Source organism: Amblyomma maculatum, chromosome 11, assembly GCF_055883805.1.
Source record: "Amblyomma maculatum isolate TAMU_Amacu chromosome 11, ASM5588380v1, whole genome shotgun sequence".
Taxonomy (NCBI): domain Eukaryota; kingdom Metazoa; phylum Arthropoda; class Arachnida; order Ixodida; family Ixodidae; genus Amblyomma; species Amblyomma maculatum.
The window spans coordinates 35,782,673-35,803,338 of record NC_139354.1 but is presented as its reverse complement, the minus strand read 5'-3'; the positions used below and the strand labels follow the sequence as shown (position 1 = coordinate 35,803,338).

At 46.7% G+C, this 20,666-nt stretch overlaps 1 protein-coding gene across 5 annotated transcripts; it reads left to right on the top strand.

Moving 5' to 3' along the window:
• The first annotated feature begins 1,892 nt into the window (after positions 1–1,892).
• LOC146173473 (uncharacterized) lies at positions 1,893–19,314 on the top strand. 5 transcript variants are annotated; one of them, XM_084584920.1, is made up of 6 exons: positions 1,893–2,262; positions 10,700–11,047; positions 15,162–15,378; positions 15,845–16,066; positions 17,839–18,067; positions 18,239–19,314. In XM_084584920.1, exons 1-6 carry the CDS (start codon positions 2,162–2,164, stop codon positions 18,577–18,579), a joined length of 1,458 nt encoding a protein of 485 aa, XP_084441046.1. In that variant the 5' UTR covers positions 1,893–2,161; the 3' UTR covers positions 18,580–19,314. The 5 variants fall into 5 exon arrangements, with proteins under 5 accessions (XP_084441046.1, XP_084441042.1, XP_084441043.1 ...); XM_084584916.1 differs by having other exon boundaries at positions 1,900–2,262; positions 17,839–19,314; XM_084584917.1 differs by having other exon boundaries at positions 2,107–2,262; positions 10,618–11,047; positions 17,839–19,314.
• Positions 19,315–20,666: the final 1,352 nt, after the last annotated feature.

Here is a 20,666-nt window from a genome sequence, read left to right as displayed (position 1 = left end):
TTACTGTTAGACTAGGTAGACTAGGTATATTTTAAAATACCTTTTAATTATAATTTAGCCCCTTGAGTCCTGGCATTTCTAGTTCGCCGCCAATGTTCCAAACGCCTCTTGCTAACAGCTAGGGCCCAGGGTCACGCGTGCTTTAATGCTGTTTGAGCCCGATGGCGAGGGGGAGGGGATGAGGAGTGGCGGTTCCTGGCCCTACGGGGCTGGTAATAGGAGGGGGCGGGGCGGGGGTGGTGGGAAACTTTATTTCCAGCATTAATTGCATTGCATTAATTAATGAGTTAATTTTAGTGTGCTTAACTGCATGCTGTCCATGATGGCTTAATATGTAAAGATAAGTGCTGAAAAGGTTCTCAAGAGCAGCTTCTAATATCCAGCCGCCACCGACGGTGACAACCGATGCGCCAAAAGTGAACACGTGCGACACGTAGAACAATAAACAAAATTCTAGGGGCACTTTGGACCACTAAAGTACGGTGAGGCGAAAGCGTCTGTTGCGAAGTGGTCCGAAGCCTTCCATTACGGCACATTTTTCTCTTTTCACTGCCACCCTCCTTTTCTTTACAGCTCGGTTAAGGTGTCCGCGGAGAATTGAAAGTGGAAAGAGAGAAAGAGGAGCCGTAGTGGAGGGCTATGAAAATTACTCCGTAGCCCTCCACTACGGCTCCTCTTTCTCTCTTTCCACTTTTCCCACCTTCCTCCCTTCCCTTACAGCGCGGTTGCGGTGTCCACAGAAAACAAGTGAGACAGTTACCTCGCCTTTCCCTTCCTATATATAAATCAGGTTTTTTTTAAATTGTGACAGATACTGTGCCTTTTGTTTGCTGTCAACCAATTTGAAACGCCGCTGATGCCTGCTGTACTGCGTCTATTTCTAATGCTCTGGGGTGCGGAGTTTGAGGAAACTGCAAATGAAAGGCGCCGCACGGACGCCTGGATCGAACGCCCGGCGGGGTCAGCTTCGTATATGCCAGTGTGTGTTTGTGTGTGTGTGAACTTTTATTTCCACCATAATAGAGTCCCCCTACTCCCCGCCCCCGGCACGCAGGCCTAGGGGAGGGGGGCCGGGACCTCCGCGATTAGAAGCAGGCAAAGAGGTCTTGATTCCTTGCGGCCTCTTCCGCCAGGCATCGGATGGCTTGCTTCTGACGAGTGGGTCCTCGCTCCGCCTGGTGACGTCATCACTAGTCCAGACTGGATGTGATGTCATGATGACGTCACATCCGATCATGTCGTCACGGTCGATGGCGTCATCGTGTGATGTCGTAGCCAGTCATTACTCATGAGTATTTACTCATGACTAATGACTAATTAGAACTAGTTTTGTTAAACATCAGTACCCCGCCGGGGTGGCGCAGTGGTTACGGCGCTCGACTACTGTTCCCAAGGATGCGGGATCGAATCCCGGCCTCGGCGGCCACTTTTCGATGGAGGCGGAAAGCAATGCGCCCGTGTGTTGTGCGAGGTCAGTGTACGTTAATGAAACCCAGGTGGTTGAAATTTCCGGAGTCCTCCACTACGGCGTCTCTCATAGCCTGAGTCGCTTTGGGACGTTAAACCCCACAAACCAAACCAACCAATCATTAGCTAGTACTGATTAGTGACTAGTTATCCAACAGTTAGTACTGGTTAGTGACTAGTTAAGCGAAGGCGAACGCAACGATGAGGTTGATTGATTGATTGATTAAAACGGTGTGACGTCATACCAAACGGCGGCTGCGGCTCCGCGCCGAGCGCGCGGTGGCCGCCAGCTACGCCGATTGCTAGGCGATGGCTCAAGGTCATTCTGTGCCTCCTCGGAGCACCACCACGGCGAAATCGCAAGTTCGTGGCCAATGTAGCTTTGGCTACAAAATATGCTGGCATACCGGGGAAGGGCATATCTGCCACGTGTCAAACGTTCAGCAAGCCTAACATTTTCCAGGCACTGAGCGTCGAGGTGCCTTGATTCGGCGGCTTACAGGGCATTCCTTTATCGGCGATCGCTATCACGGCTGTGGACCAGTGGGACGAAGATGAAGGCAGTGTCATCAGTGCGACGGCGCATGCTCAGTCGTCTGCTATTTCAGAACAGGCTTCATCGGTAGGCGTCACCCATGCAGTTCAAAGCCGGCCTTTCGAGGGTTCTCGACGTTTACGCTAGTGTGCGTCCGTTATGCTGGAAGCCAGCCTCGACACTTCACCGGATCTAGTTTGCGCAAAGAAATCTGTCGCTACTGGAGCAGAGCAAGCCTTCACGCCAGATTGTGTGTTACGGTGAGCAGAATTTCGCTTTACAGCGATCGACACGATTCACTGTTTCAGAAGAGGCCGTTGCTAATGGCTCACGTCGGACAGATCCGATCAGTGTCTTTAATCTATGCCTGAAACTACGTTGAATATCTCATAAAATTTATGTGCAAAGGTAGTAAATCATAAATGCGCGTAGGATGTATGCGTAGCTCTCGCGAGCGTGTCGGTGTGTACACTTGGTTGTCTACTGTTAATCTCATTGATGCGATAGTGGCGGTTCACGCGCTAGCACGCAGTTCGGAGCTCTGCCACTCTGGAGGAAGAGAACAAAACATCTTTATTTTTATTCTGTTAGCGGGGGGAGGGGGGATGCCGGCCATTGCTGGCGCTCCTTATATCGGTCCTGCAGGGCGGCCTCTCAATCTTCTATGCAAGGGTGAGGGTGTGGAGAAAAAGGAGTAACCTGGCACGTCTATACCATGTGGTAGGGAGTTGTCCGCTCCCCGCAGCGAGGACAGTCAGGGGAATAAAGGAAGGATTACCAGAGGTTGAGAAGAGATAGCGAAAGGATGGTATTAGTTTGCATGCGGTGGTAGACAGGGTGAGAGAAGGGGGTGGTAGTGTACGGCGATGCAGTTTGTAGTGTTCAAGCAGTTATTTGTATGTAAGGATTGGGGAGGCATACGTGCGTGTGATCCAGGAGAGGGGAGGCTCGGGGAAGGAGCGCGCTAGCGTGTCGGTAGGCAACTTCATTAGCGGGCATCGACTGATGTCCCGGAATCCAGATCACACCAATCATTTGCGGCTTGTTATCGAAGAGCATTCGAAGGCTGGTGGCACCGATGCGTCCGCAAAGATAGTTACGGCAGGCCGTGCGGTAATTTGGCACGATGGTAGCTTGTGCATTAGTGGCGGCGGCCAGAGCGATGGCTGCTGCTTCAATATTCGCTTCTGTGGTGCGAAGAGAGGCACTGTTGAGAGTGCCCGCTGGGGTTGTCACGGTGATGGTCATGTGACTTAGCAGGACCAACAGCGATAATGTGTCCGGTTTGCTGTCCCATACTCGAGAGAGACCGGTTGGTGGCTCTTGCCTGTCGGCAGGATTGGTGATATTCTGCATGCATGTGATTGAGGAAAGGTTTGACGGTTGCGTAGCGGATATTCTGTGGCAAATCTTCGCTGTTTTGGGTAGTATAGGGCGGAACAATTCGAAAAGTTTGAAAGACGAGCCTTCCAGTGGGCGAGGCTGCTAAGCGGACAACTTGTGTAGGCGATGTGCTTCATGCAGCTTTTCTAGGTGTTATGCATGCCAAGTTGGAGGAGTGTATCGCGTAGCCGTTTGTTTCTCTCTGGATGGTACCTTCAACGTATTGTGTTCTTGGCGTACTCTTGTAGATTGTTGAGAACGATGGCAATGTACGACTGAAGCACACACACCTCACTGTCCAGGACGGGCCAAGTAAATGGGGTCGCACACCTTATCACGAGTGCACGTGTTCAGCGACGCACGTGACTGACACCTACGTTTCTCGGTTGTACTGATCTTGCCTAGTCTTACGTAATGATAGGCACACGTGTTTTTCTACGTGTGTGCCTAAAACATGATACATTTAGCACGGCTCTGACTGGCGAGTGTGGGAGGGTACCATACCGCCCGCTATAACCAAGCACATCTGAACATCCCGAAAGGTGACCAACGCAGATAGCCCTTTGCTTGTTCTGCGGCACAGTCGAGTCTGCAGCTAGACGCTGATTTTTGAGGTGAGGCTACTTTGATCAAAATATGCGCGATCGCATCGAGAGATTAAAGAGCGCTCGAAGTTAAGACCGGAGATACTGCGCGCGCTCATGTCTATTGATTTTCAGCATAGTGTAGATGGATGCGAATACGTCACTCACCTGCCAAGAAAAAACGTCGTAGTTATTTTTTTTCTTACACGTATAGCCAGACTTTCACACACGCACACACAAAATACTTCAATGGTTGTACCGCCACAAGCAGCCACCCTTTTGTTGAAAAAAAGAAAGATAAGCGAGGTTCATGCTTTGCCTGCATGCATAGCGTTGCCTATGTAAGAAGTGACAGATAAGTCATTGTTCGTTTGTCGTTTACTGCCTTACGGCAGTTTACATTTCACGTGATATATGGAGCACATGGAATGTCATGCTACGTAACTAATTGTTAAGCAGACATCAGATTAACAACCGTCAACAACGGGCCTCAATGGATACTTATGCCCAGACCTATAGCATATATGTACAACGTACTTTTAATGTATCACGTTTGTTCATATAACGGGGAATGTCATGCGGTTGCCGATATTTCTATCGAGTGTAGGGTTCGAGCTCAATGGGATCATCATAGTTAATAATAATAATAATAATAATAATAATAATAATAATAATAATAATAATAATAATAATAATAATAATAATAATAATAATAATAATAATAATAATAATAATAATAATAATAATAGGAGCTCCGCCGGGTTGGCGAAGCGGTTAAGGCGCTCGACTACTGTGCCCAAGGACGCGGGATCGAATCCCGGCCTTGGCGGCTGCGTTTCGGTGGAGGCGAAACGGAATGGCATGCGTGTGCTGTGCGATGTCAGTGCACGTTAAAGAACCCCAGGTGGTCGAAATTTCAGGAGTCCTCCAATACGGCGTCTCTCATAGCCTGAGTCGCTTTGGGACGTTAAACCTCACAAACCAACCAACCAATAATAATGTTCACAGGAAGGGAAAGGCACCGTATTTGCCACATTTGTTTCAGTGGATACCTGCACCGCGCCGTAAGGGAAGGGAGGAAGGTGGGAGTGAAAGTTGACAGAGAAAGAGGAGCCGTAGTGATGGCTACGGAGTAATTTCGACCATCTAGGGATCTTTAACGTGTGCTTGCGGCGGAGGCTAGCCAGCCACCGAACTTTTATGTTGTAGGCCGTCATTGCACCCGCCACTGCTTCGGTGGTGGACGACGGCTGTTGTTGCGGCGCGCGTCTTTCTCTCCCTCTTCTTTTCCTTTCTTCTCTATTTTATGTCCTGTCCACACGAGCCCCGCCGGGGGCCCCGTCGGGGTGGTGCAGTGGTAAGACGCCCGACTACTGGGCCGGAGTACCCGGGTTCGAACCCGACCTCGGCGGCTGCGTTTCGATGGAGGCGAAACGAAGAGGCGTCCGTGTGCTGTGCGATGTCAGCGCACGTTAAAGATCCCCAGGTGGTCGAAATTTCTCCGTACCTCCACTATGGCTCCTCTTTCTCTCTTTGCACTTTCACTCCCACCTTCCTCCCTTCCCTTACGGCGCGGTTGCGGTGTCCACAAAAAACAAGTGAGACAGTTATAAATCAGCCCCGCCGGGGTGGTGCAGTGGTAAGACGCCCGACTACTGTGCCGGAGTACCCGGGTTCGAACCCAACCTCGGCGGCTGCGTTTCGATGGAGGCGAAACGAAGAGGCGTCCGTGTGCTGTGCGATGTCAGTGATGTCAGCGCGCGTTAAAGATCCCCCGATGGTCGAAATTACTCCGTAGCCCTCCACTACGGCTCCTCTTTCTCTCTTTCCACTTTCACTCCCACCTTACTCCCTTCTCTTACGTTGCGGTTGAGGTGCCCACAGGAAACAAGTGAGATAGTTACCGCGTGTTTCCTTTCCTATAAATCAATCTGTCCGCACGAGGCAGCGGAGGTGGCTCAGCTACAGAGCCAGTAGCAGGCCCGTGCATTTTCTTTTCCTTCTTCCTACAGCCACAACAACAACTAGAAGTAATTCAATTTTGAATTCCTTATTGTCAGCAACGGCATCTGACTTGTGTGTTAACAAATATACAGATGTTTTTAAGCTAATGTTTTATGCATTAAACAAACTTCAGCTCCCTGATGGTCGAAATTATTATCCAGCACTCTAGGAACGACGATTATAAGACACTGTACGCCCCATCCCGCTGCTTAAGACCACAATAACCATACGTGATCCCTAAAACATCCACCAAATATGGAAAAAGAACGCGTCAGTATTATGCTGCTGCCATATTTAACAAGCTACCAGCGTCGGTCTTAGATGCTAACAGAAGACATAAGAACATGAGCTTCAAATGTTTAAATTGATTTTGTTTCACTTTTTTGTTAATAGCTTTGTGCAGATTTTTGTAACCTGACTGCCAGGCACTGCTAGTTTCAAGCCCTCTGAGGCTTTGGCAGGGCTGTTATTGTATAATGTATACTTTTTGGACAATAAAAGATTGCATTGTATTGTATTGTAACCAGAACTTAACGAAATAGCGGAGTTTAAACCTTCATAATATAACTAGCACGTAAAACTGGGTAGGATTACCAGCAGATTCTATTGTAACCAAAACTTAACAAAATAGTGGAATTTGAATCTTCATACCATGACCAGCACGTAAAACTGAGTAGCATTACCAGCAGATAACTGCCGACGCGGCAGTTATCGCAGCATACAAAAAACAAAAGTGAAAAGGCAGCCAGCATTTCACCCCGCCTCTAATCTGCTCTTGTGTTCTTGCTAACGTTACGTCAGCGACATTATACGCCGCAAAAAAAGATTCCTCTGAACAGACCGAAAAGGAATAATTTCTGGCTGTTCTTTCCTCTAGTAATTTGCAAAGAAAAGGAGGCAATTTCAGCTTCATTAATTCTATGGAAATTGATGGTTATTCCCTTCTATTTTAAATTCGTCTCCTGAAATTTTCTCAGGAAGATAAATTTCTTCGAATAAAAGAACACTCGAATCTCTGAAGGCGCAAGGGAAACCTCTTTTCGGGTGTTGTTGTGAACGTTGTGTGGCAGTTAAAAAGAGCAGGAGATGTCTAATTTTGCAAACGCCAGATGGGCTGTAGCTATTTCACAGGTCTTCAGCCTTGCAGTAAGGGCAACACCTGTGTTCGATCCATTTCTCTGCGCTGATACAAACAGCCGACGCAGCAGGACACCACTTTCCCCAAGCCTTATCCCGTTATCGCCAGGGGGGAGGGGAGGGCGAAAGTGATAGGTCGCCAGACTCTCCCACACTAACAGCTGGCGAGCTGAGCCTTATCTCCACCACCAGCAGTCCCTTCCCATCCCCTCCACTCTTCTTCCTTCCCTCCTTCCCTCCTTTTCTCTCGTTCCGGCCACGACCGCAGTCTTGAGTTTCACAAGGACGACGCTTGAAGACTCACTTTTCAGTGCTGATCTTGTGTTCTAGATTAATAGCTCGTTGCTCGAGCGGCGTATTATCACTGTAAGTACAGCCATGCACGGAAGAAAAAGCCGTCCTTATTTCTAGCTATTCTCCTTCTTCTTCTGGTTTTGAGATGACTTTTATTTAAAGCGGTAGTAATCACTCGCTGCTCAAATGTGCCTCGCAGTAACTCAGGGGGCGGTAGTGAGTGACTCGCAAATGCGTGAGCGTGCTTTGTAGAACCTCAGTATATAGGGTGAGCTTGAACGTGTGCAAATCAATGACACTTGAGGTTAAACGTGGGCTTTAGTTGGTTTCGACCATAGTTTCAATGAGCGGGCTATTGTACAACTACACCGTCGTATAGGCATGTTCAGAAACTAAACTTTGTAAACTATGTAAACTTTCTTTCTATGCACGTGTTAACTACCACCATGTCAATTCAGCGCACTGCCTTATTGATCATGCCCTAATCTTCAGTAGTCACAGTGCCTTGTAGACTGTCAGTGTTGATATTGTTGTTTTGGATATGCGAGTTGTGCTGTCAGGTCGGCATTGTGGTGCTCAGTGGTGTTTTCTACTTCTTGTCCTTGTCTGCCGCACCGAAGCATTTCTTGAAGTATGGATCACCAAACTTGCTTACAAAACAACCCTTCTCGGCATACGTCTTCGTTGTCACAGATGGTTTATGCTAGGACAAGGGCAAGATGACGGGCCTCCCGCTTGGAACAGCCAGTCAATGTAGTAGTGCGACTTTACTAACATACACTAAAAGAAAAAAAGTCTGCACAGATGTTGTCATTTATGTGATGTAAAGAAAAGGTGTGCATAGACGAAGTATACATCACTGACACGCAAAAAGAGGGTACTTTATTATTTTGCGAGTTGTCTTAGATCTGCGATCGCCTCCCGCGTGCGTAGCATATGGGCGACTCGAACTTTCTGGTCACCGAGATGAAATCGCTTGATCCGCCGTGTCAGCCAGAGTATGGTACAGAGCCGGATGATAGAATCTGTGAGTAGAGCGAAGTGTATCATTTTATCTACTTTATATAAGCTTTCTTCCGAGTTAAAATATGTCGTTATCTTTAGAGCTTGATAGCCAATCTAAGTTGGTAAAGTCAATCGGTCTTTGTCAGTGTCTCACTCATGGTCTAAAGAGACACTGTATCACAGCGGACTAAGCTTGAGTAGTGAACTCGCATTGACTCGAGAGGTCTGTTGATCTCTACACTCCCAGAATTCAGCAATATGGCTTTCATTGCCGATTCTTAGTTCTTTTGGGCAGAACGCAGGGGCGGGGGGGGGGGGGGGGGGGTCGTCGAGAAACCTGGTTTCATTTTATTAGCGTAGATGTAGGAAAGCTGCGCATCATCGTGCTCGCACGTGTGGTTGAGCTCAACCATTACTTATTGGAAGCAATTTCTTCAATTCGAAAGCTACTCCGCATTGAAGCTAAAACACACACAAAAAAGCGCATTGCTTCAGTTGAAAAGGATGGTGAACTTCCCCGATCGTGTTAGATAATTCAAATTTGCTTTTACTTTTGTGGGGGCAGGAGGGAGACGACTGTAGACCAGAATAATAACAATAAAAAACGAAGGCATGTGGTCATGAACAACCCGAGGTTCATTTCTCATACAATGTAATGTGGACGGGATGGTAAGCAGGAAATTCCGGGAAAGAAAACAACATGAGCCTGGGAATGGGAAGGAAGCTTGCAAGGCTGCCGCAAAAAACAAAAAGAAAAAAAAAATCTTCTAGCTTTTCGCACAGGCGACACTGCGAAGTGATCACGCTTTTGATCATTCTAGCACCTTTACGTTTAGGGAATTCCCCTTTTTTGAATGTTTTCTCCTCTTTCGCCTCGGATATCCAGATAGGGTTTTCTGTAAGCTTTTCCGATATTTTTCTTTGTGCAAATTACGTGGCAGTATTTTTGCACCTGACCTCTGTTTCTCAGTCCCGTTCATCGCGTCCCTACAGACACCTTAGTGTCTCCCCCTCTATTCACAGTAAACTATGTGTTAACGCGCCTATAGATATTGCGCCGCCATAGTACTGTCACTATGCCATCGTCTAGGATCCAAGAAAATTATTGAATGTAATTCATTGGTCTTTCGTATCCGTCGGGGAAACATGATTATTATTGCTGAGTATAAATGTTATAGTAGTTCACTGTCTTGTTGCAGATTCTCACTGCAGTATATATCGATACGTAGCTACGAGGTGTGCAGCTGATAAATCAAGGCCAGTCAAATTGCCAAAAGTGGCGGAAAGAGTAGCTGGTTTAACGAAAAGAAAAAAATGGTGGTAGCCATGATTCACGGACAAGTCAGAATGAATATTTGCAGTAACCATACCTTAAAGTAGCGGGACTATACAAGGCGTCTCCCTCAAACGTCTGGCGACCGGTAACATTATTACGCTATGAAATACTATTAAGGCCTTAATGCTTTCGTCTAAGAAAAGTTGAAAGCTTTAGGACGGCGAAACAACCAATATAGTGTTGGGCTTGAGGGGAGATACATTTACGTCACTAGAGGAGCGTGGGGTTGCTTTCCTCAAGAAGTGTGCCACTTTGCCCTTTACGAAAATGATAACGTAAGGTTTACCGAACTTCAAATATTATTGCATAAATGCGCTGTTTTTTTGAAAGGAAACTTAGCTTAAAATAATTTCAAATTAGGAGCAGGAAATGGACATTGCCAGGACACGTAATGTTTAAAACAGATAGCATTTGGTCTGTAGGGTGACAAGTTAACTAGAAACTGGACGAAAATGAAGCTGATGATAGTAAAGTTGTGTTAAATGTGAGATGGAAGGTATGGGTTACGTAAAGCACAGTGCTAACGTAACTGTAGTTGGCGTAAAAGATATTATTGAGGGGACATTGGGAGAGGAAGAAGACAAGTATAACTTCGTAAGAGATCACCCGAGTTCTTAAAGTATTAGTGAGTGTAGGTTAAGCGCCACCCTGAACTTTCCGGATGACATGCTCTTGTTTCGTATGGACAGGCGTGTGAAGAAAGCAGGTGTGGACATTACCGATATTCTTATAATATTCAGATGATCCCTTTTTATATATTTCGGTGCTTTCCATAACGCTTAGACTTGCCCAATGATTCGAGTGAGCGTGGATGTCAATATCGCTGGCTAACTGGTGGAACAACTAGTTTTCCTCGATGCTCTCACGTACAGGTCTCCAGTGCGGGGTGATTGCATTTTTCTGCAGTGTACTCATCACGGCCGGTGATGGTGATTAATGTGGAGCTCCGTGCAGAACAAACGTGCCGACCACCATGGACTGCAAGGAAGCGATGGAAAAAGACATCAGTGAATTCGGAGACATCGATGAGCTCGCCAACGCTGAAGACCTGATCATTTTAAAGTTAGACAAGCCGTTGCCGGCGGGTCGTCTCGTCCCGAAACAGCTTACTCTCGACACCGACCGCTCGACGATCACGACCGACCACAGTGGCCTCGTCAAAAATCGCAGCTTTCTGGTCAAGCAGTGCTTCCCTTCAGCACTCTTTGCTGGATGTCCGGGCTTTAAGTCGACGAAAGGGTTTCTGAGCACAGTCGAGGACGTGCTGTTCAATACCCACAGACTGGTCATAGTGCACAATAGGTAAGTCAAATCAAACAGCCTCCTTAACGTTTATGCAAATATAGATGCGGTCAGCTCCTGCTGATATTCTGAGTGGCTAGAATTTACAACGTTTCCAGCTGTTTGAAAGGATTTATTCTGGCAGCATACTAACATTGAATATCTTATCTGTGGAACCAAAGCAAAAAATTAAAGAGCACTGCAGAATCTGCATTGGAGTAATGCGAAAGCACGGATGCTGCTTTTGGTTGCTTCTAGTTGCTTAAATTCACTTTTTGTTTACCCATTTTAGTCCTTGGTACTTTAAAATTGCGCTGCAATCCCTTCCTATGCCCTTTTTCGGCTCTACTTCCGGTCGCGTGACGTCGCATCCTCTACGTCACATCAGTTCACTTCTTGTTTACCCATTTTAGTCTTTGATACTTTCAAATTGCGCGCCAATCCCTTCCTATGCCCTTTTTCGGCTCTACTTCTGATTGCGTGACATCACATCCTTGATGTCACCCTAAATGACTGACTTAATTAACTCTTTAGTATTTGATACATCTTGACGTCACCCGAATTGGCTGACTCAATTAACTATTTTAGCATTTGATACATTCAAATGTGGCTCCAAGCCATTGGTTAATGACTATTTTCGCCTTTACTTTTACATTTACTTGACTCTAATTAATTACTTAATTAACTTATTGGCCTAATTATTTTATCGGACACAACATTACGCGACTCTCTATCGATTCACGCCACTCATTAACCTCTACCACTTCTCAATTCTCACAACTGCTGCGGACAACTTTTATATTTTTTGCCTCTATTTAATTACTTAACTACCTTATTGGCCTCATTATTATTTCGGACACAACATTGCGTCACCCTCTATCGATTAACACCGTTCATTAACCTCTTCTCAATTCTCACAACCACTGCGGACAGCTTTTACATTGTTTGCCTCTAATTAATTACCTAAATAACTTATTGGCCTAAATATTATTTTGGACACAACATTACGTAACCCTCTATCGATTGGCACCACTCATTAACCTCTAATACTTCTTAATTACAACTGCTGCGGACACTTTTCTGCGGACACAGTCTGCGGACAGAAATCTGTGAACATTGCGAAGTAATGCTTTCGCATTAAAAGAAAACACGAGCACGTACTCCCAAGCACGCAGGTATGTTGTCCTGGTGTCAAGTGCCAATACTCACAGTACAGTGCCTGATTCCTTCACCTGTTGTTTAGAATGGTGTGTTTTTGTTTTCCGTCGGCAGGGGTCCTCATTTGCAGAAGGCGCTTTTGCAGGAATGCTCAGTTTCAGTGTGGATCACGATCGAGAAAAATACTTGCGAACGGAACCTATTGCGTTCTGAGGTAATCACACATAAAGCTCTCGATCGCATGCGGACACAGAGGGGCAATGAGCTCGAGGTGGCCACTTAAAAAAAAAAAAAGTTGGAGATCGTCTCTGGTTCTATACCATGCGAATTCTAGAAAGATCCTGAAATTCTGTTACGAACTCTCCATTGGACACTTTTTGGGCTACACACTGCGCTCTGCGTGTAGTTTAAAAAAAATGGCGCGAGATTTCTCGGGCTTTTCTTAGGCCACTTTATTTACACGTCAGATTCTTTTTTGTAGCAAGAAAACATTGAAATTTTGAGGCGCTGTGAAAGACCGCATGTCCACTCTCGATACCTCATATCTATTGGTGTAATGAATATATTTGTTTTATACTTTTTTTCGTAGTTAAATGGTTTGCAATAGTTGCAACTATCGTCGATTACACAAGCTAGGAGGGGAAGGATTGGCTGCAACAGGGATAGTCAAGTGTGCGTGCGGATGGCTTCTTTAAGTGAAGCTTGTAGCTGGGCTAGCGTAACTGCACATATTATTCATATTACAAATTAGAGCAACCGAAGACGATCACAATGTAGACGTAGTTCAGGACACCAGCGGCTTCCTTTGCAAGTTCCACCAGAACGTGGGTGAAAGGTGCCGCAGTGCGGAATTCACAAGTTGGTGACTGGCTTCCCGGGGAACCACGGATTGTGTGATGCCTTTATGAGAGATGCGTGCAAGGCTATGCAAAGCCTTGTATGGGACGACGAATCTTAGTGCTTTACATGGATTCCGCACCTTATGCTGCGTCGGATTCCTTTCTTTGGCGGTGTCTGGCGCCAGGTCCCAGGTCCCAGGTCCCAGGTCCCAGGTCCCAGGTCCCAGGTCCCAGGTCCCAGGTCCCAGGTCCCAGGTCCCAGGTCCCAGGTCCCAGGTCCCAGGTCCCAGGTCCCAAGTCGCGCGAGCCAACGAGCTTTTCTAAGCGTCAATACGTACCAACGCCACCCGGGATTGAAATGTGCAGTGTCGCGGTTCTTGTGCTTGTTCGCTGTAGACAATCGCTGTTGGAGACCTTACAAGAGATTCCATTTCTGAGAGCTTCATACGAATTGGTAAATATGGCGAACTTTAGAGCGTTTTATCCTGGTTGCAGTTCTTATTTATATTTAAAGGCTTGCTGTCTGGACATGATTTTGTCTCCGCTTGGGATTTGTATTTCCCTTAACACTCATAAAAAATGTGGCACTGCTGTGCCACGTTTGCCATACGTAAGGCGGGCATTAACGGAGAGGTATTTGCGACTTCTGGTTGCCCTGTTGATAAATTTTTGGCAAAAAAGTGCAGTAATTTTTGGCCTAAGCATTATCTTCGTGGTCTATTAATAGCAGTTAATAACGCAATTTTAATTAGATTTCTTGTGGTGTTCTGTGGGCGGAGTGTTTGTTGTTTTATGTGGTCTTTTAGAATTGCGCAGCGTAGCCTAGTAATGCGAGGTTTGCCTTCCTTTGCTTTATAGCAGTTGTTGAAACGGGTGCCTTTTTTTTTTTTTGTACAGAAATTACTTCACCTGCAGTGGAGCGGCTGTTTGTCGAAGCAGATGATTTCGTACTGTTATCAGTATGTTCAGGCAAAACTGGCGTCGGATATTCTTTTACAAGGTGACGAATAAAGATGAGAAATTAGGTTTTTATGAAAGGGCGGGAAGAGGATGAAGCTATACTTGGGTAGACATGAATTTCTGGCATTGCTTCCCAGAAAGATTAGAAAGCAAAATTCAAATAACCTAGCGTCTCTCATATAGCCCGAGTCGCTTTGGGACATTAAACCCCATAAACTAAATCATCAAATAACCTAAATAAGTGCGACAGACTCAATTACAAGAAAGGGATTTTAAAGTCCTGTCTCAATCCTAAGGAAGCATTCGGGTAATTTTAATGATGGCCACGGCCCCTTGGAACCCCTTGGCGCAGTCACTGGAGCAGTGCAACATTTTTCTGCATTTTTTATGATGGCCTCGAGTCTACATTTACGCTGTTGCATGTTAGCTGGCAGCTTAAACGTTAACACTACATCTTTATTATAACATCGGTCTCCTCCTGTAAGTTGATGTTTGAAGCCACCATTTTCACTATGTCAGTGACCTGTTCGCCTAATCTTAGAAGGCGGATAACGTCTGATTTATCATAGCTGCGAAGGCTTCGGTCACAGTGCTGCTGAATGATAGGGGCTTTATTTAGATCAAGCACAATTTATCCTTCTCTGACACCACGCAATGTGATAGCTAGAGGTTAAGAATGGCTTGCCGAGCACTTCCAATGTTTTGCTATTGCTGTCGTTTCTGAGAGACGAAGTGCTTTCTGGGGCCTTTCTCGCGCGCCACCAGATTTACCATTGCTGGCCCAAATTATTATAACGTCTTAATTCAGGATAAATTTAATGCCATATAATATTTAAGTTAGCCTAGCAATTTGATCGCACCAGCTTTCAATATGGCGACTGGAAAGATAAGCATGCAGGGTAGTCGTTGACGTGTAGTCCTGGCATTTGGTGCGTGTTTCTGCGGTGTCGTGTCATTTTGTTGCGCGTTTGTGCCGTGTCGCGGTGACGATTGATTGCATCTTGAGTGGGCCTCTTCAGAATCCGTGTCCTTTAGGCCGGTACAATATTCTGAAATTGGAATGAACAAGCCCACCCCTTCCCTTTAGCTTGATGTGTGCCTGTGCCTCAGGACGTAATCGTACCACTCCGTAGTGTCTTTTTAAGCAACCAGAAGTAAAAACGGAGACACTTCTGCAGGAACCATATCGTGGACCTCACAGCCTGGTTTCCCGCAGTTCATGTGCTCATCTTGTACCACAACCTGAACGTGCAGCTCGTTGAGAAGGCGCACGTGCGAGTGAAAAGGCCCGCGTCGTGTCTCGAGCGACTCTGCGGCACAACGCCCGGAATGGGAGCCGATGAGCTGAGCCTTGACCCACTTACGCTCACGACCCTCTTTGCCTGCTGCCCAGAGGTGAGCGTGTTTCGCGAATCGTCCATTGTAGAATTACCCGGACCTACATAAAGTCCACAAAAAGTGACCTACTTATACCTAGATGTGTCAATGAATCGTCCATTCACAGTTGCTCTCATCAAGGATTATATTTACACTTAAGCTAACATCCACTCAAATGCCACAGCAAAGTGTCCAAGTAAACGATGAAAACCTTTAATACTCTTCGACGACTTTGTAGTGAAACAAATACTCCACACCAGGACGCAACATTAAGTGCCTCACTCACTGCACCTGCTGAGCTAACCGTAAAGCCTGGGAAATATAAATTAGTTATACGAAGCTGTCTTGAGTTTACTGCAACTGATTAGAAAGTACACACATAACAGTATCTATTTAGAACATGTGTCTAAAGATTTGATTCCGTCAAGGTTGAACTGTTAGCCTTTTTTCATACGTTTTATTTCCTTTCCCCACTATGGTGTAGCTGTCCCAGTTACAGGCTCCGATGCAGTACATCCTGAAGATGACCGAGCAGGTTAAGGAGGGCGTGTGGGAATACCATCTGCCGGTACTCAACAACTGCAGGGAGCTGTCTCTGGGTGGCATCGCACGGATCCGAGACAGAAAATACACCATGCTGGCTTCCGCCGACGCCGAGACCATGAACATGGCTCTGGAGCAGTACCCGGACATCGAGGAGATGCAGGTATTCTGGCCATGGTGCTTCCTGGTCACCAGAATTCAGGAATTTTAATTAATCCGCAGCCTCCATAAAGGCATTCCTCATAGTCCGTGCAGAGATCTTGGCATGTTTCGCCCTTCATACAATACCATATAGTTCTAACCTACTCAGAAAAAAACATGCTCATGACACGGAAAACACACATTCGTTCATGTACTGCTGTGGACATGCACGTACCACCTGCAGCGAAAATACCGACGGTGACTCTACTCTCTAGTTTTACAAGTGAAGTCGTCGAGCGATCGCAAGATCCCTCTTTAAAATGAGTGGATGAGCTTTGTCCGTGTAAGGTGGGAGCTCTCCAAACGCTGCCAACCTGCGACCGTGGATTCCGACTCTGGGAAAGCTGACATATGAACTTCTGTAAAACGTATTGCCGTGTACTATTAAAATCTGTATTGGTTACAGCCGCTGGCATTAAAGTTAAATAATAGTTAAATTGGTTCACAGGAAGGGAAAGGCGCAGTAACTGTCACACTTGCTCTGTGGACACCCGAACCGCGCCGTAAGGGAAGGGAGGAAGGTGGGAGTGAAAGTGGAAAGAGAGAAAGAGGAGCCGTAGTGGAGGGCTACGGAGTAATTTCGACCACCTGGGGATCTTTAACGTGCGCTGACATCGCACAGCACACGGACGCCACTGCTGGCATTCGGCCTTATCAGTGTTATTGTAGCGCACAGATTGATTCTATACTCTTTGTTTATTCTTGTCCCGAGACGCAGCTTCATCATTTTCTTCGTTGCGCGAGGTGCGCCGAGATGTATCTCGAAGATTCCAGCCATTTTCGTGTGTTTATACGATGTTTCAGGTTATGCTAGTAACCGTTAGCGGCTTTAGCTAGATGTTTCCTTACCGCCTTTGAATTGAGTCGGCGAGTACGACGGGCACTCTCTGTTCAACGGCCAGCGAGCAGGTTTGTTGCTATCGCCGCCGCCGAGTAGCTATGGGCGCAAGTGAACCCAATAAAGAGTTCATTGCAGTGCTGTACCTACCTGTCTGTTCATTTGTCGCCTACAGCATCGTCACCACCACGTGACAGTACAGTATCAGGTACCCTTTCAGAGTTATACCTGGCGTAACAAAGGTTTTGGACTGACCGTTAGCTTCTACCGGGTAAACTCTTTCAAAATATCCAGGGGGCATCACGCAGGTAATAAAAAGGCGAATTATGTCTTTTATATGGACTGGAGGGAGGGCAGGGGATGTTAGTTTTGCTGGTGTATGAATCCGGAAACCATTTGAAATAGTTTGGCATAGCCATGACTCTTGTGCGCATTTTTAGGCATTTATTTTTGTTATGGTTGCGATTATAGCTTCGTTAGATGTTTGCACCTCTTTCCTGCAATAAAATTGCCCGTGAGATTGTTGTTCTAGTCTTGACTGCGATTGCTGCACGGCATGTCATAACAGAGGCTGGAACCCACGAAAAAGAAGTTATGCTCTTAGCAGAGCCCGGTCGATAAGCTTCTAGCAAACTTGCTCTGAACGTTTGTCATATTTCACGCCTTTTTATGGGTGAATACACTCAACTGGGGGATATGTCATTACATCATGTTTAGTGTTCCACAGACACGGCTTGAGTAATAATATACGGTATTCTGGAACTGTGCAATAATGCGATAGTTTGTGATTCTTTCATTATTTTTCTAGTTTTGCCGTAAGTTAGATATGACACATCTTGCCAACACCTTCTGGAGGCGTTGGATAACATGCATACCATTTGCCTCACTTTTCGCAGGTGGCGACGTTGTCACCCAGTGTTGTCGCCCTCATTGCCAAGTTCCGCCGACTGCAGCGGCTTTCCGTGATGTGCTACGAGAGCGACGCCCTCTGCCGCTTCGATCCACTAATGAGCGCCGTGCTGCAAGAGTTCTCGCTCACGCATTTGACGCTAGTGTGCTTTGCCGACGTCCGACTGTCAGCCATTGCGGCGACTTGCCGGAACCTCGAGAAACTCTCACTGTCGGGTAGTACATTATTAAACGAGAGCGTCCCTCTCGACTCGTTTCCGAAGCTCAAATCCCTTAGCCTAGATGATGACGTCTCGAGGCAGGCGTTCTTTAGTCTTTTGAAAGCTGCTATAGGACTGACTGAACTGTGCCTAGACTCCCCGTGTACAGTGGCTTTGTTCATCGCAGGCCCACGGCGTGAACCAAGGCCCAGGTTCGAATTGTTGCGGCTACTTACTCTGGGTACAGACCTTCCAATAAAAGCTTTGTCTGTGCCTCTAGAAGATCCGCACGAGGATGTCGAACGCCTGCACTCCATTCCCGAAGATCTGCACGCGACTATGGAATGCATGCCGGCGCTCCAGAGACTCAGCACGGACAGTTACGACATTCGGCTCTTCGTCGAAAACTACTATCCGGGGATTAAGGTGACCTGGACGTCTTGCACGATGTGCGCGGCTGAGTTCCCCAAGGTAGACGCTCAGCAAGAAGAACTGTGGCGGAAAGTTTTCAATGGAGGTCTAATGTAGCTCGTCCTTTGTGATTCAGCAGTGGCTTTAATTTAAGGGTGGATTAACGCGACAGATCGGATCAGTGTTTTTCTTGTGGATGAGGAATCACTGCACCGTAAACAGCCCCATTGTTCTCGGGGATTTATTAGCTATACCGCAGAAAGTCTCAACACAAATCGGATCTTCAGGGCGGATACATGAAAAATTTGCCATTGAGAGGCAGTAGGCAATCGCAGTTTGTCTTATGAATCCACCTTAATGTGGCGCGCGGATAATGCCCGCCCTGATTACCTTCGAAGTGGAGACTGGCTGCAGAAGACAGATGCGAGTTCAGTTTTGATTTTCTTATTACGTTATTTTGCACTACGGCATACATTGCGTTCATTTTTGCCGAGTCGACAATGACGTGATAGAGCACGTGATATAGAATCCGGACGATTTGTTATATTGAAGGAAACGCACGGTATTCGTCAGAGATGTAGAGCGATGCTACGTGCAATGCTTTTCAGGGGTTCTTAAGGCTGCTAGATAGCGACTGGAATATACACTGCGCCGTAAGCTCGGGTTGATAATCTGCTTCCTTAGATGCACTTTTGACAGAGAAGATAGCCTTTTGTCTTACGTCTCAAATTGGTCTACACATTCTGTAGACATCGGCAGTCCACCGTATGGCTCCCTCAATGTTGCGATCTCACATTGTGATTTTCGTACTTTCTCAAAACACTGTAAAATAAACGGCTGTGCGAGGCATGGTCCCTTTCGTATTTTATCAAATGCACTGACTGAATGAGCGTTAGTATTTTTATACGAATGCCGCGGCCGCAACTGATCGCCCTCGGCCACACATACACAACAGAAACACACATAAACATAAAGATAACATAAACATAAACATAAACAAAGATTTCTTAAGCTCGTGCTTCCATTGCTGTATCCAGCCAGCGTCTTCCAGGAACTCGATGGAGGACTCGATGGAGGACTCGTTGCAGCGCAGTTAGCTTCATCTCTTCCATGAGGCTGCTTATAAGAGTGATTATGGCATCATACAGCGCTTTCCATCACAAAACCTTTCAGTGAATTGCGCGTCAGATGTGCCTGCCCATTATTGAACATCGTTGCTTGTCATACAAAGATTCACTGCATGCTTTTCTAGAAAGCCTCGGAGGTGAAGGTAGCAGATAAAGCTTTAAGGTTTTTGCTGATTCATGGATCAGGTGAACGACCCTTAGCTGGATGTTCAAGACATTGGTGGACAGCGCCGCCCTCCTACTGCTCGCAAGTGTGTACTATTACGGCCGTATTATCAGGTGTGGTTGCCGCGTGCAGCGCGCAGTCCAGCCGGTACCCAAATGTATCGGCTGTACTCCAGCTGTTCTTATTAGGCCACTTTAGAGCAGGGGGACCCTACCTGTTAGGGGATTAGGGTAATTGCGGGGCAACAATGCGCACGCGCAGAATGCTGCGATTTAAGGGCGAGTGGAGGGGGTGGGGGGTCCGGCAATTACTCTGAGCGTGCTCACTAAACTATTTGAAAACTCCCTAATACATATTCTTAAGCTCCCTAATACCTTCGAGGGTCGTCATATTGCACCATACTAAAAAGTTCGGCCTCACCTGATTACTCCAATCCTCCATCGGTCTCTATAGACGCCCTCAATAATGGCAGAAAATTTTCCACCAAACATTGCTCTCACGATGTGACAACTCGAAGGTACGCACACAGCTACAAATCACCTAGCAGGGACTACACTTCAGGAAACGAATGATAACGGCGAGTGTGAAGTGCTCAAATGTCCGGTAAGAAATTTCGGCTGGCATCAACGTCGGATGGCGAATGCGGCTGCACTCCGCTATCACCGACGTTGTCGACACCGCGGAACTAGAGCTGCTCACTGCAAATATTCTCTCAACACGACTCCAGGCACAGGCTGTATTTCAAAGACTCGTTTCACGCATATTGTCACGTACACGGTGACTAAGGATACCAATGATAGCAGGGGGTAGCCCAGACACAAGAACACAGCAGCACAGACGCAAACGTGCAAGCGACACTTTGTCGTCCTCTTCAACTTCGTCCTCCTTTCACACCTCAGTCATGCGCCACC